Source organism: Hypomesus nipponensis, chromosome 5, assembly GCF_054491055.1.
Source record: "Hypomesus nipponensis isolate SF chromosome 5, ASM5449105v1, whole genome shotgun sequence".
NCBI lineage: Eukaryota > Metazoa > Chordata > Actinopteri > Osmeriformes > Osmeridae > Hypomesus > Hypomesus nipponensis.
The window spans coordinates 12,469,805-12,488,563 of record NC_140365.1 but is presented as its reverse complement, the minus strand read 5'-3'; the positions used below and the strand labels follow the sequence as shown (position 1 = coordinate 12,488,563).

Here is an 18,759-nt window from a genome sequence, read left to right as displayed (position 1 = left end):
GTTGCTCGGGGAACGGGTGTGCATTCATGCTCCCTCTACCTTTACAAGCCTTCCAGGGCCTGCTGCTGAGAAGCATTCCCAGGGCATGCTGCCACCACCATGCTTCACGGTGGAGATGGTGTGTTTGTGGTGATGTGCAGTGTTGGTGTTCGCCAAACATGGCACCTAGTTTGATGGCCAAAAAGAGCTATTTTTTCCAATAGTGGCTTTCTCTTTGCCATACAGCTCCCTTACAGTTTTGACTGGTGAAGAACCCAGGCAACAGTTGTTGTATGTAGTCTCTCCCATCTGAGCCACTGAAGCTTTTAACTCCTTCAGAGTGGTCGTAGGTGTCTTGGTGGCCACCCTCACCAGTTTTCTGCTTGCCCGGTCCCTCAGTTTGTGAGGGAGGCCAGCTCAAGGCAGATTTAAACAAGTGCCATACTCTTTCCATTTTTAATGATGGATTTAACTGAACTCTGTGGGATGTCCAGTCAGTTGGAAATCTTTTTGTAGCCATCTCCTTACTCATACTTTTCAATTATCATTTCTCTGAGTTGCTTGGAGTGTTTTTTGTCTTCATGTTGCAATTGTAGTAGGAATACTGATGAATCAGACACTGGACCTGCCAGACACAGGTGTCCTTATACTACAATCACTTGACACACCAGGTGATCTCCATTTCACTAATTGTGACACTGCTGACATCAACTAGCTGGACCTCTGTTTAGTTAGGTCAGTCACTTTAACACTAGAAGCGCCATTTTGACCCAGTGAAGAGAAATGTATTGTATCTTCGCACTCAATCAAATTCCAGGACCCTGCTTGTTTCACTTTTCCTAGTTGTGTGTTTTATCACCCAGTATTTTAAAATGTTCAAAATCACACCGGGAAAAGGTTACATCTTATTTCACTCCTGCTTACTGTTAAAGGAGTCATTCACTGCAAACCGAGTTTACCTTGTCATAGTTGAATAACAACAGTTCGGTGGGTAAAATGGACATACAATGAACTTCAAAGTCCATTGACACAGTTTTTCCTATGCAAATCTCACAATTTGAAACTGCTGCTGTAAAACGGTTGGTTTGAAAAAAATCCGGGGGCTCCACTTTTTTTGGCTCTGGTTGTACCTTTGTCACGCCCCAAAATTTGCTGCGCGCTGCTCTGTACACTTCCCCGGAATTACAAAGAATAACGTTTTTTAAGGATATTAAAAATTGACTATGGTCGTAAATGCAATGTTCCAGGCTGTACAGGGAATGCTGACACTTTTTCTCAAGGAACCAAACACTCGACCGGCTGTGATATTTGTTCAATTACACATTTGCTATGTCCATATACTTAAAGTGTACTAAGTATACTTGAAGTTGTTCCACTTTAGCAGATCAAAGTACCCTTAATACACTTTACATTGTGTTTTAGTACAATTTAATTACAACTGAAATATATTTAGTACAAAATTAGTTCCAAAATAGCACATTTCAAATGAACTAATCATTCAATAGCTTGAAGTATAAGATGATTAATCAGTCTTCAAGTATACTCAAGTATGCTAACATTTAGTATACTTAACTCTTTTTTTTTTTACCTGGGTATGCCTATGTTTACCCTCAAGATCAAGATCCAATCAATATCCAAAATATTAGACTTTTAGATTTCTTGAATTTCTTTTGGATGTTTTCACAGTGGAGATGTTGTGTATTGTTTAGGGTCCTTGCCACTACGAGACAAATCAGCATTGCAAATTGAACATGTAGCTCTACTTGAATCGCCTTCCTTTGACTGAAAGTACTGCAAAACAACACTTTTTCTGCTCACAAGTTCAATTTTCACTTTCTCTCAGCTTACTGCATTGAATGGTCCACCTACGTAAACACCTTCCCATAATCAACGGCAGAGTCAATACATTGACCAGCGTAGCGCTCGTAGTGCAAGCGTAGGGTCAAAGAATGTCTAATATGGGGAGAACTGTCACTCTCGGGAAACTTCCAGGTTCTGAACTGGTTGCAGTTCTCCGGTTCACTCTGGTTCCATATGAGGGCGGTCACCAGTGAGTGCAGAATGAATGGAGGTCTATGGAGCTATACCCCTCAAAATCCACTTTTCTCAAGATAAAATCTTTTGTCTAGTAATTTGAATGCTGCATTTGAAAGGGGAGGCAAAAAAAAAAAAAAACACCCAGCAGTGTGTATTAAGTTGCTTTTTTGTTCTAAAAAGCCTTTTAAAATGTAAATGACGTCATACAATCAGCATTCATTAGCAAAATACTAGCATGTTAGCATGGGAGTCAGATGGCTGAGCGGTGAGGGAGTCGGGCTGGTAATCCAAAGGATCGATTCCCCGCGTTGTGTCCTTGGGAAAGGAACCTCACCCTACTTGGCTCGGGGGGAATGTCCCTGTCCCTGTACTTTACTGTAAGTCGCTCTGGATAAGAGCATCTGCTAAATGACTAAATGTAAATGTTATGGGCAACAAGAACTCACCCTGTAAGAAATAGAAATTAAATAAATTCTCGTTCATTCAACTTTCGACCTATAATCCATGTTGAACTTGTAAAATCTACAATCAAGTCTGAGATTTCTCAACAACAATCAGGCAAAAGAGATAATGTAGCTGTCGAGCTCCATAGACTCCCATTCATTTTGTACTCATGCCAGTGATTACCCCCAGTGGAACTCTGGTGGAACTAAAACAAAATTTGGTACAATTGGGCTAGGGAGTGGACAGGCTCTCCATAGACGGGCTCTGGTAGGGTTTGGTTCCCAAAAATTCTATGGTTCGGCAGAAACCGAACCCCGTCAAAAAGCCCAATATTTGGACGAATCTGTAGGGCTGTTTTGGCAGCCCCTTTGTCACTGGTCACCCAGACACTCGTCTGGAACAGTCGTTGATTTACATGAATGCTAAAATGACACTCACACCTTAATGACACACCTCTGGAGAGGTGATCTCAACAGTTGAAGAGGAAGGTGGACAGAGGAAGACTCTGAAATTATCATTAAAAGCTGTGTTCTTGTAAATATTGTTCTAAACAGCTTTTAATGTCATGTTTGATATGCTTTTGTTCCTTATTTTATGTATTACATTCTAGTAATAATTTTAATACTGTAACATGTACAAGGTTTACAGTTTGTGCCTGCAGCAGACCAACATGTGTTTAACATATTCCCTTGTCTTGCAAGGGCACCACTTGGTCTACTGCAGCCTTGATTAATGATCCAATTTGAATTTGTATGCATTAGACGACTTTTCAGTCATATGACCGGTGTCCCCATTTTAGTCAGATTTGGGTGTATATAGGAAGAAGTTTTACCAATCACCTCAAGTTCTGTTTACAATGCAGCTCCGGTGCGTTAGGCGCCTAGTCTTCATTGTGAATACCTTTGTTAACCATTGCTCTGAAGGTATGGTTTGTATTTGATGATATTTATTTATCATTGTATTGATTATCTTACTATTTAGATAATAAACTATTAATGTGTGCCTTTTGAAGTTACTTGAATCTCCTTGAAACGTATTTATCAAGCTACGGCGGTGAAAACTTTGATCTAGACTGGATGATGCGGCTAAAGGCCGATTTATACTTCTGCGTCTCCGTTAACGGACAGACGCACGGAGTCGGACAGAGTCGGATGGACTGGTTGAATTTATACTACTCCGACGGCTCTGCATGCTGAAAGCAATTCACAGCCAGAACAGTAGATGACGCTGCACTGCGATGCTAGCTAGGCTATCGAAAGGTCGGAGCAGATGAACAAATAAACCATTTCATCAATAAAATAAGCAAATTTTCAGCAACTACACTGCCCATTTCTCGTCACATTTTATTTCAGATGCTGATTTACATGTACAGTTTAGCTGAAATAAGAGTTGTAAAAACTTACAACAATGGCGTTCAAAGGATTCTGTTCTCTTGTTGGTCACGGCAACCCCGCCCCCACCCCTGACGCAAGCGGTTCTTACTACGGACCAATCCTAGCCAAGGGGTATCCGTAAAAAGACGCATGGACAGACGGACAGTCAGGAAAATGAGGAAGCGCACGCAGAGCTCTGCGAGGGCTCTGCGAGGACACGCAGAGAGCGTTTCTTGACGGAGAGGGCGTTCCCTGTGTGTGTAAAAACGCAGAAGTATAAATTGGCCTTAACCATTATAAACATAGACTTTTGGAGTAGGTTTTAACTTAAGGCCTCTGAGTCACTGACAGTGTTCTCCACACTCCAAAGGAATTTACCGGAGCCTCTGAGTGATCGATTACATATCCTACTAGGTCTACTATGGTTACATCCATATTATAGTAGAGATAAACGACTGATTAGTGAACACGGATACTTTAGGGTCGGTGCTCTGATCAAGCAGACGATTTTTTTTTACGTCTGAGTTTCGTGTCATTAACTGTTTAGAGCTCAAGGTTACAGGTAACGCGCTTGTGCACATGTCTAAAATTTGAGTCAGATATTAACGAGTCAATTATCTCCCTGAGAATCTAACCAAAAGTGAATTGTGGTTCCCAAGCCAGGGACAAACACCAAGCGTCTCTGGCCTTTCGATTCACCACCTACAAATCCAAAACCGAATCCTAGATTCGGTGCATCCCTATTCACGATAGTTAGGGTTAGGGTTGCTAAGCTGTAACGTTACCCACCTAAGTCAATCCCATTTGCTTCGACAACAGACGTGGAAACAACTAATGTTATAATTTCAAATTATATCTAGTAGTGATGTCAGTTTAACACTTTATTAACGGCGTTAACGAAAACCCATTTTTACGGTGTAAATTATTTTATCGCGCGATTAACGTTCTTTTTGGCCAAGCAAACGTTAGACTACAACTACTGACGTTATAAAAACTACAACACCACACTGGATCTAGCTAGACCGTAAACAAAATAACAGGCACGCTGCACACACTTGTTTGGGATTGCGAGCCGGCTAAAGAGTAGTAAGCTAACGCTACGTTTTGAGTGGATGGCGAGACGCCGAAATGGATGCCAACAAAATTCTGAATGGAAAATTTACTTTTAAAAAGTTGCCAAATGGTTCCATTGACAAGATCAAAGTGATCTTTGTGTTTTGTTGTTGTGAACTGAGCTATCATCGCAGCAGTCTGAAATACCACTTGATGGCCAAGCACACAGCTGATGCAAATTCTCCGCCCCCTCATCAAAGCCAGGCAATTGCAATGTTGTTTTCAATAAAATAAAAACATTTGCACTAAGCAATCTGATCCACTTTTCCATGTTGATAAGAGCATCAAAATGAAAAAAAAAAATTATGGGACAAAAATAAATCAATGGACATTTAGAATAGATAAAAATGTGCGATTAATCATGAGTTAACTATGACATTAATGCGATTAAATATTTTTATTGTTTTTACAGCACTAATATCTAGTCAATCTGTTGAAAACAGTGTTGTAGACACTAGATTTATTTGTACGTTTTTATTTCAAGTCTCCACCTTCAATGTTTCAGTACTTAGTGTTTAGTTTATGTATAGTTTACAAACTCCTCAAAAAAAAGTTCAGAAACGTTATTTCCCCTTTAATAATACCAATTGGTATTGTATTTTATATAATTAGAAAGCCTGATAAGTCACCTTTACAACGAGGTACAACTTGTAAGGATCGTGCATTTGTGGAATGAGCAACACAGCTAACCGTGTGGGTAGCAGCCCCCCAAAAATTGCCAAAATCCCCTGCAATATTCTTCTGTTGGTATTTTATTTACCACTGCTCTAACACGCTAAACTAAATGATGAGTCCTAATGTTACAGTAATACAATAGCTTACATAATACACATTCTCAACCAGTTTGATATTATTTCTGACATTATCCACTGTGTCTTGTCATTCCAAAAGTTGTTCAATTGAATAGGCTAGGCATCAACAGGCTAACATCAAGTAGGCCCTATAGCCTAGAATTTCCAAACAATTATGTCACTCTCATTTTTGCAATACTTGAACCGTGTTCTGACAATGAATGAAGAACATTACATGTTTTTCCAGTATAACTGGATCTAATTAGACCATTGAATGTTTATAATGTCCCTGTGTGTTTGTTTATACTTTTGACTGGGGGCAGCAATGCGATCTTGTCAGCCAACTATAAAATGTTGATATGTTGGGCTACTAGACCAGGGGCCTATTCCATAAAGGCCGCTCAAAAAAGCTAGACTTAAATTCCTAAACCAGACTTGAATAAGGTTAATTAATCAAGCGGGGCTTAAGCGGTTCCATAAAGGCCAATTTCAGCTCACGCAGTCCTACTAATTCAAGTCAGATTTACGTAGTCAAGCTAATTGCGCGTGCATCCTATTTTTTAACAGCCCGAGGTAAAACATGGATCATACAATCCACAAGGGCAATTGTCTCATTGCATATTAAACACATCAGTTTTGTGCTCCCCACCGGCAACACAAATGCGTACTTGTCAGTCCATTCTGTCTGAAATTTGTGATTTTCGGGATCAACTTTTCACTGGGTTTTGTCACGCCATGATTTTTGCTAAGGAAGAAACAGGTAGGCTAGCTACCGTTAACAAATCGATTAGCCTATGTTGTTGCGAATGACACACACAACCTGCGTTACCCACAGAGGTTGCGGCCAACGTTGAGTGAGTTGTCATGGTGATTACAGTTATTATAGCTCCTGATTGGACACGGAAGATATAAAGCACATCTAGTAGGAAAAAAATATAGGCTATAGCACAGAAGCACGCACCAATGAATTGCGTCTAGGTATTGTGGTCCAGATCCGGACCGGAGTCTGTTTATTGAGTACCCACCGCAGACAGTAAATGATACGAAGCAAGAAGAAACACTAGTGGTTCAAGCTTGCGCACATAGGCTACTGGTGATTTGCTTATTTCCTATTTACTTGTTTGGTGGAGGTAATCCAGACTTACTGTTGGTGCAATTATAATCAGACCCCCCCCCCCCCCCCCCCTTAAAAAAAACTCTTCGGATCTGCACGATTCACGCAAGTCACCCAAACTGACGTGAAAAAAGCAGGAGGTGCCGAAAAGCGCGCCGTTTTCATGCATGTTTACAAGACCAAAAAGATTGATGCATTCAACTTTATAATACAACTAAATGTATTCCAGGGGTGCATGTCCCCAGAACCACTAGAGGGTCTGAGATTCACCCCCCATAGTCTCACAAAATCTTGTGGGAAACACTGTTGTACAGTTTATCAACGTGAGTTTTTCACTCATATGGACCAGTTTATTAAATGCAATATCATTTTGATCATAGTTCTCAGACTTACCTGTGAGATGCTTTCTTCGGTGGTGCAAGCATGTACTCTTCAGGAAACCACCGTCTTTAAGCACAGAAACACATTGTTATCCTACACAGAACTCTCTGCTGCTATAGATTAGGGTTCACTGAAAAAATTTAAAGTTTGCAACTGTCAGTAAAAACATTGACCAACAGAGCCACTGATACTGACAAATTCATTAACGACATAACCTTAATGATAATCAATGATCATGGCAGATATATGGTGAAAGTCGTGAACATGATCAAAAATGCTTAAAAGCGAATTATATTATTTTTGCATGCACAGACATTCGCCGCGTTAAGAGCTTCTTAACAAATCTGGGAAACACGGCCATAAACTGCAACTCACACAAGTCCTTGGGCACAAATTCAACAACTTGAATGTTGTGCAGGCAGCTGCGAGCAAGAAACAAAGTAAAAAGTCGAGAGTCTCTGTCTGGCGAACACTGGCAAGTTCTTACGTCACTTTACGTCACTGCACGCTTGATAAAGTCTACATGACTTGGCAATTTACATTTAGTAAACGCTCTTATCCAGAGCGACTTACAGTAAGTACAGGGACATTCTTATGGAACTAGAAAGCTGACAAAAGTATCTGAATTTGAATATGAAAGATCTGAAATATTTGTGTCGAATTTTATAAAACTGAAATATTTTGCTGTTGAATATATAATATCTGAATTATTTGTATGCCGAATTTAATAAAACTGAATTATTGTGATCCAAAAATACAAATTTATGAAATTCAGATTGCAGTAATTCAAATTCTTGAAATTCAGATTGCTGAAATTTGTCGTCGTCGTCGTCATCTGCTGCTTGTCCGGGGATCGGGTCGCGGGGGCAACGACCTAAGCAGGGAGGCCCAGGCTTCCCTCTCCCCGGCCACTTCCACCACCTCTTCCTGGGGGACCCCGAGGCGTTCCCAGGCCAGCCGAGTGACATAGTCCCTCCAGCGTGTCCTGGGTCTTCCCCGGGGCCTCTTCCCAGTGCTGAAATTCAGATTCTTGAAATTCAGATTGCTGAAATTCAAATTGCTGAAATTCAAATTGCGGAAATTCAGATTATGGAAATTCAGATTTTGTCTGAACTAGGCCAAAGGTGAAACAGCTTGCTTTCACAGGAAAAAGTAGACGATTTCAGAACGACCGAACTTTACCTCAGAACAAACTGAGTTGCTAGTTGGAGGAATACCCAGATCACACATAAGTATCTGGGATAGCACACATACGTCCCAATGTGTAGAAGATACGTTGGCAAGATCTAGTATGGAGATCGTTGGCATTTGATCAAAACTGACTTCCAGACGACGTGTGGACAATGAATCCAATCACACCCGGCCACACTACAGATATATCCTGTTAACCATAGATAACTCCTTATATCTATGCTGTTAAATACTATGTCCGATCTCTCAGACAGCAAATATTTCACTATCCATAACCGATCTGAAATATCACTTAGGAAATGAACATAGCCTATAGGCTGAACATTGACTTTGATAGGAATAAGGAGACAATAAAAAATATGCTTGAGCTTGACCATCCAAAATTGGCTATTAGTAATACAGTAGCTAGCTAGCGTGACTTGATTCAACCTGGATTTTCTGTGTGGGTATTATAATTGAGACACAATTGAAGTTCATGATTTTATATCAGGCTGGATGTTGATGCCATCGAGCTCTTAAAAGAACTCCAACACAGAAAAGAGAACAACGGAACATAAATTCATAAAATATAGACTATAGCTTTGCCAGTTGTTCCGCGTCTTCCATCCGTCTCCGCCGCCCTCTGACTCGACTCACTTGGTAACAGTAACTGCCGATTTTGGCAGAGGAGAAGACACAAGTTTTTACAAGTTTCATAAGCACTTGCTCCATACTCTTCCTCCAACAAGCAACTCTTAGCTTCTGTTCTGGGGTAAAATTCGGTCAGAGAATGTCTACATTCCGCAATCTGAATTTCAGCAATCTGAATTTCAAGAATCTGAATTTCAGCAATCTGAATTTCAAGAATCTGAATTTCAAGAATCTGAATTTCAAGAATCTGAATTTCAAGAATCTGAATTTTAGAAATTTTTATTTTTGGATCAAAATAATTCCGTTTTATTAAATTTGGCATACAAATAATTCAGATATTATATATTCAACAGCAAAATATTTCAGTTTTATGAAATTCGACACGCAAATATTTCAGATGTTTCATATTCAAATTCAGATACTTTTGTCAGCTTTCTAGCTCCATACATTCTCCCCATGGCAAGTAGGGTGAAGTGCCTTGCCCAAGGACACATCATTTTTCACGGCCAGGAATCGAACCAGAAACGTTCTGATTAATAGCCCAATTCCATAACTGCTCAGCCATCTGACCCCTAATTTGGGGACGGAAAACAAGGGAGGCACTATCCCTCTTTCACTTTCCGTCACTTTCAACGTGATCACACCCACAGGGACCTTGATTGACAACTTCTGTTACAAGGAGCCCATGACAACTATTATTGTATCGAATAAGTGGTAAGAAAGAATAACCAGTCTGGTATTGAGACTTTATACAGTGGGAAATAAACACACACAAACACACCTGCAGAGCTCCTTGATGGTGCTCACGTCAATTATTCTGTAGTGTAGATGGTGCATGAACTGCGGCATGTATTTATCCAAGAACTTCTTGTCAGCATGCACAGAGTTGCCTATGTGGAGAGAGAAACATCAAAACTGTTCATAGCTAATAGAAAGTTTCTGCAAAATGAATGCATTTTTATAATAATGATGTTTAAATTCTGACAACCACCAAGTGTCTTTTTTGTTTTGCTTTTAAATTCATTGTTGAGAACAAACAGAACGAAAGAACACTGGAGGAGAAAAGAGAAATAAGGTGCTATAAGACTATTTACCAGCAAGGGGACAATGGCCAGGGGGGGTGTGTTGTCTGATGAAGGAGAGGAACTCGTACTCTGCCTGCTGCAGGGAGACCTTACTGTCCCTGACAGCCTGTGTAAGCCCTGACTGGGGGAGACAGAAACACACTGCAATAACTGCAACACATAGCTAGGTCAAATTCCATGAGAGTCATAAAGACATGCTATCTCTTCTGAATACACTCCAGCTCTGCAGAAGCCTGTTAATGACCATTCATTTGAATCAGGTGTGTTGGAGCAGGGAAACATCTAAAACATGCAGGACAGGGGGTCCCGAGGACCAGGGTTGGGAACCACTGATTTAGAGGACCACAGTTTTTCCTGCATTATGAGGCAGTCACCTTCGTCAAATTCTGTGCCGCCTCCAGCTCTTGACAAAACTCTGACAGGTGTCTTCATTTCCTATCAAGTGGCGCTATCAGTGAATTTCTGTTGTTTATAACTGCAATTGCGGCACAACGCCGATGTGGTGGAACTGTATCGTGCACAGGGAAAAGCACTTCGAAAACAGCCAGAATGTTTCAGGCGGCGCCCTGATATTTCATAGTAGTCCATACAGGTGAATATTGAGTCTTTTGGATCCAAGCCAGTCCGATTTCATAAAAACGTTTCTGTTATATCCCATCAGTGTAGTGTATTTAGCTTTACTTTGTTTAAAAAGGTTAGATAGCTAGCAGCATTAAATGAAAAACATTAGTCCACTGATTTAAAGACACCAACTAGTTTCATTAACATCTTCTGATGATCAATATTTCTGCACTCAAGATTGTAGTGCATGATTGAGAACACTCACAATTAATGAACAGTATGTATCAGAATACTAGTTTCTTAAGGCATGAATGTTTCAAAAAAGAAAAGGTTAAGACACTTGTGCACAACAGATAGACCTACTTTTTATAGAGATACTTGATGCTGTAGCAGAGAGTCCACAGACAAAGCATGGTACCATCCACACCTTCCCCTACCCCCGACGAGGAAAGGGTCTGTCCCCCTTTGTCCTTTGACCCAGCATGGGGTCAGGAACAGAGACCATGGTCTCACATTGTCAGAACAAAGGGAATTACTTGAAGGAACTTTCTTGTGTGGACTTACAAACATTTTCTAAAGAACTACATGGCTCATGGACACTAATTCAAGGACAGTAGTCGATGTGTTATAATGTGTTTGTCTCATTTACCTAGAACGTTGTTAATTGATGTTTGATTATAACTTCCCTTCAGGTATAGTTAAATCAGTCAATCTTGGTATCAAAATAATTGTATCATACTAACAAAACCAGTTATGAACGTTGTATTGTTATATTCTGAAGTTTGAGCATTCCATGGACATTTGAGATAATGGAACTCAAAACTATCAGCCACTTCACACCTCTGGGTAGGTCCCAGGACAACTCCCAGGTGGAAGTAACTGACCAATGAGAGAGGTCACCTTCACAGGGATGACCCCCCTTGGTTCTTTGGGGTATTTAACCCCCAAACCTAAAATCACCCCCGCTCGTTCGTAGGATCAACTGGAGGTGCACACTCTAGTCTATTTCCTCATAACCTGCACATTCACTTTGCGCTCGGAACTTTGACGAGAGATTCCGGTTTTATTCGTTGGACATAACAAACCTTTGACTCCGTTCTTCAAACCGACAAAAGTAACTGCGATTTACAATATTTCTTGTGACATATTGGCATGTTGTGTTTGAATTGTTGATGTTTGATTGTATTTTACAAATGATTTAACTTAATCATCGTTAGGTCAGTTTCCATTGATCGTCCATTGTTACTATAGAAGCCTCTTCCTCTCTACCTCTTCCTCAACTTCTCCCTCTCCCCCTTCACACGCGCTCTACGCAACCATTGTGTAGTGCGCGCACATTAGAATCTAGGCCTACTGTACTGCTTTAGCCCAACTAACCCATAACTTACCTGGTATGTGTTCACTATAATTACTATCTCTTAAATAAATCATTGTGTATAATACTTGCTCATCTCTCACGTTATATGATCGGCTCTACTTTCATAGAATTCACTACTTAAGATTAGACTGATTATTACGAGTGCTATTTTATTAAACAAGGTTTCCTCTGTCCCTTCCACGAATCAGAGGTGGTGCCCCAAGAACTACTATACTTTATTATAAACTAAGTATTGCTAATCTTAACCGTGCAAACCACACTACAATGCAATGTGGCCATCGATAGACCAGACCTGAGAGAGGAGGCCTTGGACTACAAGGGTTACAAGAGTTCAGGAAGAAGTTTTACAAAAACGAAAAATTGTGTTCATTAAAAGATTTTATAAAAACGAAAAATAGGAGGCAAAAAATTTCCGACTCTGGTTGTGACCTGTGTAGGTGAAAACAATGGGTTTTAAAACCAGATAGTGATCCAATGGGCCACCAGCGGATTCTAGCTTAAGTTGTCTAAATCATATAAACCAAAATAATATTTTAGACTGCTACACATGCAATATATTGTTGTAAAGTTACGATTCTTATGGTTCTATATAAACCAGTTTGATATAAACCATTTTCACAATGAACGTCTTTGTCCACCCATGAGCATGTCAGCAATGTGAAAGAAAAAATAGACTTATCTATTACGGCTCAGAGTTGTCCAGTTATGCAAAACATCTCAACAAAAATGGTCTGGTTACATTCCCAAAGGTCCAAACTATCTAAGCATGTAAAGTATTTCGTCCAAAACAATGTATCACTTCCATCAATAGCCATGATCTCTTGTTGCATCATTTTACATTTGCCGACTGAAGCATCCTTTCACTCACATTCATTTGGTCATAGCTCTGGTTCTGGTTTGAATATTTACGAAAGCTTGTCAAAATGGCCACTGCACTCTGACCTTTCGATTGACACCTTATTTGACCCGATAGGAGCTTCCTGCCCTGTCTGTCCATAGAAAATCCTTCTAAAGCCCCCCACACACACACACTTTCAGGGCTCTCAAGTTTTGAAGACGGCCAAGAGTGACATTCACTGATGCTAGTTATCTGGGAAACATTTTTCAACAGCAGTCAAGTTGTCATTGTTTGTGTGAAACAAGTTGTGAATTTGTTGTAACATTAAAACAGGAGATCATGACTGTGCTCAAAGTGATGCTCGAGCTTCAGCGGTTTGCTTTGTAGGTGAACAAAACTTTCGGAAGACGTAGCAGAATCACGAAAAATGACAGGATATGCTTTTTTCCCCATTGGTTGTTGCATTAAATCTTACCCAGATACAATGGTGCTATTTTCCGATTGGCTATTGTATAGACCCTTTTTTTTGTTGATTGTCTGAAAAGTGGCAGGCTCGACTAAGAACTCAAGGGGAGACGCGCTTGACTGCCGGTTCTATAGTGCGAGTGGGGCTGCCAGAAGACTTTTGGTTGGGTGCTGCGGCATATTAAATTTATTATTTAAAAAAATTCTGCGTGAGAAATACAATGTGTCGCGGGAGGGCGTGACTAAAGACCGAAATGAGTGACTGTCACTCTCAATGCGTGACACTTGAGCCCTGCACTTTCTTTGCTAACAACTCCAACTGGCTTCAGCTGGCTCTCAAATGAGCTTGTTAGCCTTATAGCCAATGCAATTCTGGAAACACCAATAGCCAACAATAATGGGTATCTTTGGAGTTTTCAAAATAAACGTCAAGGCGCAAAATGGCTGACAGAAGCAAAGTTCTTTCTGCATCAATCCAGGTGAATCAGATAAAGTACTCCAATGTGTTCATGCTTCAGTTTTTGTGTTTCAGCCTTTCATTAGAGATAACAATTATGAAAAATAATACCTTTTTATCCAAAGTATTTTACCTTGGTTACCAAGGGTCCTTTTGGAGTCTCCACAAGGCCCTTTTTAGAAAAATGTGTCAAATATGAATATATATTGTGGTATTATATTTGACTTGAATTAGGTAAGGCTTCATGCTATGGACCAATTTTGTCTGCCAGCTAATATCTAACACCTCTAGGCCTCTTCAGGCATGGGTTTTCAAAACAAAATCCAGGCAGAAATAAAAACTTTCAATTTCATTGTTCAAGCTTCTATTACTCAACACCAGTAGGACTTACAGGGGTCCTGACAATAGGGGAAATACCTTCGGAGTGTCACCTTTCAAAAGAGACCACAATCATGCATGTATTCTAAATGGTTCAAGAACAGCTTTCAATTTACTTTGGGTATGTTTTTTTTTTTTATGCTTTAACGTGATAATTGTCATTTTCTTTCATCATTAATATTAGAACAAATAATTGCTACTTGTAAAAAGTGTTCGCTTGAGCTAGTTGAAGGCATGCACACACAAGGTTTCTGCAGGTTTCAGTAAGTCAAATTTAAGACTCTTCATAACTTATATGGACATAATTTCGAGGCGCAGCCAGGGCGTTGAGGGGGTCCGGTTTGGTGACCTCAGGATCGGGTCGCTGCTTTTAGCGGATGATGTGGTCCTGATGGCTTCATCGGGCCGTGACAGGAGTGGTTCGCAACCGAATGCGAAGCGGCTGGGATGGGAATCAGCACCTCCAAATCTGAGGCCATGGTTATCAACTGGAAAAGTGTGGAGTGCAATCTCCAGGTCGGGGAGGAGATCTTGACCCAAGCGGAGGAGTTCAAGTATCTTGGGGTATTGTTCATAAGTGAGGGAAGAATGGAGCCGAGATTGACAGGCGGATCGTTGCGGCGTCTGCAGTGATGCTGGATCTGCATCGGTCCGTCGTGGTAAAGAAGGAGCTGAGTCGAATGGCGAAGCTTTCTATTTACTTGTCGATTTACGTTCCTACCCTCACCTATGGTCACGAACTGTGGGTAGCGGCCGAAATGAGCTTTCTCCGCAGGGTGTCCGGGCTCTCCCTTAGAGATGGGGTTAGAAGCTCGGTCATCCGGGAGGGGCTCAGAGTAGAACCGCTGCTCCTCCGCGTCGAGAAGGGCCAGTTGAGGTGGCTCGGGCATCTGATAAGGATGGCTCCTGGACGCCTCCCTGCTGAGGTGTTCTGGGCACGTAACACTGGGAAAAGGCCACGGGGAAGACCCAGGACACGCTGGAGGGACTATGTCTCTCGGCTGGCCTGGGAACGCCTCGGGGTCCCCCAGGAAGAGCTGGTGGAAGTGGCCGGGGAGAGGGAAGTCTGGGCCTCCCTGCTTCGGTTTCTGCCCCCGTGACCCGACCCCCGGAAAAGTGGCAGATGATGGTCGGATGGAATTTAAGACCTTCTTAAGACTTTTTAAGACCATAAAGATCGAAATTTAAGACCTACACGACGCATTACCAAAATTCAATTCAAAGAATAATTTTATTTAAATGAATTCAGTCATTGAAAAAGCATGAATTTTACACAGGTTATTCACATTAGTAACCTTCCACACCCAACAATGTGCCAAATCCCCAAAACATGACCCCGAAAATGAAAATAGGGTAAAACAAACTTGCCCTCAAATAGAGAGAGAAAGTGTGTGAGTCAGTGTGTGACTCCAGCGCCTTCACACCCAATTGAATATTTTTTGGCAAAGTTTGCAGCGAGCCTCGTACCTGTAACCAACAGCGGAAATTGCTGTGATCTAGCCATGTCTTGTTGAAAGTACACTTTCCCATTTTCCACACATAGCCGAAATTTAACAAACTGAAGAGACGCAGATGTATTTTGTACTACAACACACAAACCAACGTTCTGAGGGCAGCGTTTTGATGGTTTTGTAGCAACGACTCTAGAGCTCCGTTCTATAGGCTATGACTCAATAATATTTTGCTACTTTATTATATTAACATACTGCAGCCAGTGTTTCTGGAAATGAACGAGGGTAAAACTTTTTTTAGACCTGACAAGATTAAATTTAAGACCTCGAATGAAAATCTAGCAGTTTTTTAGACATTTTAAGGCCTTTTAAATTCAGAATTTAAGACTTTATATGACTTTTTAAGACCCCGCGGAAACCCTGCATACGTGATCAGGATGTTACAACCTCCGCCTCATTTAGAGCGAGGAAAAACCCTGGGTCCACATTGTCTGGGAGTATACTTTGCCAATGTTAGATGTTACTGGCTTCAGAAAAAAAAGAAGTGTATCTTGAGAACTGACTGTGCAGGATGCAGTTTTTCCTTACCTGCCCATGGTGCTCTTTACACCAATCTGACATTCTGTCCAGCAGCTCACTTGATTGGTTGATTATTAAATTAGGACCCTGTCATAACAAGAGCAACATTATTATGCATCCTTATATCTGTGAAAACTGTAACCAACCTAATGGCAATTATGCAGCTGTTTTACCTCAGCCAAAATGTTCAAATCTGAGTCAGTAATGATGCATGCCATCTCAATAATCTGGTCCCTCTCAATGTCAAGACCTGTCATCTGTAATTGGGTGAGAGACATGGGATTAGAATCCAATCCCATTCCAAAAAATATTTTACAAGCATAGGATGTAAGAATACCAGTGCACACTTATATTCTTCGTGAAACCACAGCCATTTAACACATTTTTAAATAAGTTGTGTTGGACAGTTTGCCACAATGGTTTTGGAGTTTGTATTTGATCAACAGAAAACACTGTCGTTGAGGACTGATTAATCAATAGTATACTTCCAACAGGAACAGGACCGCAAATGCTAACGGAATTCCACACTGAAATTCGAGTGCATCATTCCCATTTCCACGGTTTTTAGTGTTCTCCACCGTTCTTAGTCAAAGCAACAAGAGTGACACGGACGGGAATTTCAGAAAGGAAACTGATTTTATGGGCTGTCAAACTGTTAGCTCTAGTTAGCTATAGGCTATATGCTAAGTTAGCAAGGTGAACTGTTTCAGTGTGACAAGTGGCTGCAGCTAGTTTCCAAACTAATGATTACAATTTACCTCTAAATCCACCCAGACCATTCTTTGAGACATCCCGACGTCAGATTTTGAAGACGACATTCCCTTGCTAATTGTGGACATACAGTAACTGGATCTCGTTTGTTTCCAAGTCAGACCTACTCTCCGAACGGTGGTATTTGTGCAATACCGCGCACTATTTCTTTGCGAATGTGTTGTTCTCCAAAGTAAAAAAATACTAACTTGAATGCTGATGGGTTTAGTTGAAGAGAAGTTCACAACACTAAACATACGTTCCAAACAACCAACCGTGCACAGGGTCGGTAACAGTGTCCGCATAAGCATGCTGACTCACATGTCCCCATGCGATTAAACTGTCGTAAAAGATTCCATCCCAGCTAACCCTACGTTCACACTACAGCGACCAGAGGCAGCGACATAGACATAACAGAGCCTGTTTAAAGGGGCAATTTACTGTTTTTTGGGGGTATTTCACACTGTTCATTAAGGTCTCCAAATAGGGTATGTAACATTGGTTGGGTTGAAAATGGCCCGGGTGCTGTTCTATGCCCTCTGACAGATCCTCTGAAATGTTCAAGGGAAATAACACTAACTTTTCTCCTTTTATGGTATGCTCATTAATATTTAGATGAGCTGCGCGCTGATTGGTTGGTTATCAACGAGTGAAGCTGGGAGGAAAAACGCAACACGGCCAACAGCAGCCCTCGCTGAAACACCGAAGGTGGAGACTTGAAATAAAAACGCTCAAATAAATCTATTGTGTCTACACAACACTGTTTTCAACAGATTGACTATATATCATTTGAAATGATAACATTACTTGTTTCCACTTCTGTTGTTGAAGCAAACTGGATTGACTTGGGTGGGTAGAACGTTAGGCTACAGCTTAGCAACCAAACCATATCTTGATTCTACTCGGCTTCAGTTAGCTAGCTAGGCTAGCTCTAGATATCTTGCTGTAAAATAACATGACAAAGATCTGGACAAACATGCATCGTGAATTGTAGATTTTCATTACACAGGTTATTTATTTGAATGAAACACAGTCAGGAACATAAATCAACGTTAGCCCCATTGCCAATAAACTAGGCTAAATCATCATACATTCTACCTATGCTCTTGCGTTAACTAGCAAGCTAAACTTGTTTACATGCCTAGTCTAGGTGTTACTAGTAACAGTTACTAGCAATTCTAACGTATCCTGTATCTAGAACCTGCCTTTCTCCAGTTCTTTCAAATAGATTATCTAGACAGGCGTTAGCAATAAGCCAGACTGTTGTTCGTTTTCTGGCTATTTTTTCGGAAGCTTCCCTTCTAATGCCGACTACAGCTAGTCTAGCTAGAGTCATTTGATGTGTGTAGAAACGTATCTAGCATTCTACCTGGTATGCTATATACAGGAAACGTAAGCATTGCTAATAACTGTTAGCACAACATCATACTGTCCTTATAGCTTGCGGTTCCAATGAGCATATGGTCGGAACAGCACCTCTTTCCAGGTTCAGCTTCCTAGCAAATCCTGCTTGAAATTGTCTAAGGTTGTCAAAACTGTCTTGGGTGAAATGTTCAGAGCAAATGAATGATTGAGTGTCAAACTTAGCCAGGATCTTCTCATAGATCTCATTGGCTCCTTGGGAAGACTGTGAGTGTTAACCTTCCCTGTACAGCCTGAAACACAGCATTTACGACCGTGGTCCATTTTCAATATCCTTGTTATAATTCAAAACGTTCTTCTTTGTAATTCCTTATAAGTAGCCTACACAGAGCAGCGCGCAGC

General features: G+C 40.9%; 1 protein-coding gene across 5 annotated transcripts in view; it reads right to left on the bottom strand.

The window, feature by feature from the left end:
• smfn (small fragment nuclease) overlaps positions 1-18,759 on the bottom strand; it is a 31,913-nt gene that overhangs the window by 8,121 nt on the left and 5,033 nt on the right. The window contains exons 1-6 of one of the 5 annotated variants that reach the window (XM_084698119.1): positions 17,004-17,346; positions 16,419-16,502; positions 16,255-16,332; positions 10,148-10,259; positions 9,835-9,943; positions 7,245-7,298 (exon numbers count right to left, since the gene is read on the bottom strand). In XM_084698119.1, the coding sequence (XP_084554245.1) occupies positions 7,245-7,298; positions 9,835-9,943; positions 10,148-10,259; positions 16,255-16,332; positions 16,419-16,502; positions 17,004-17,306 (740 nt within the window). In that variant the 5' untranslated portion in view covers positions 17,307-17,346. Of the gene's footprint in view, positions 1-7,244; positions 7,299-9,834; positions 9,944-10,147; positions 10,260-16,254; positions 16,333-16,418; positions 16,503-17,003; positions 17,347-18,759 lie in introns of those variants that run through there. The other 4 variants (XM_084698122.1, XM_084698117.1, XM_084698123.1 and 1 more) reach the window with 4 other exon arrangements.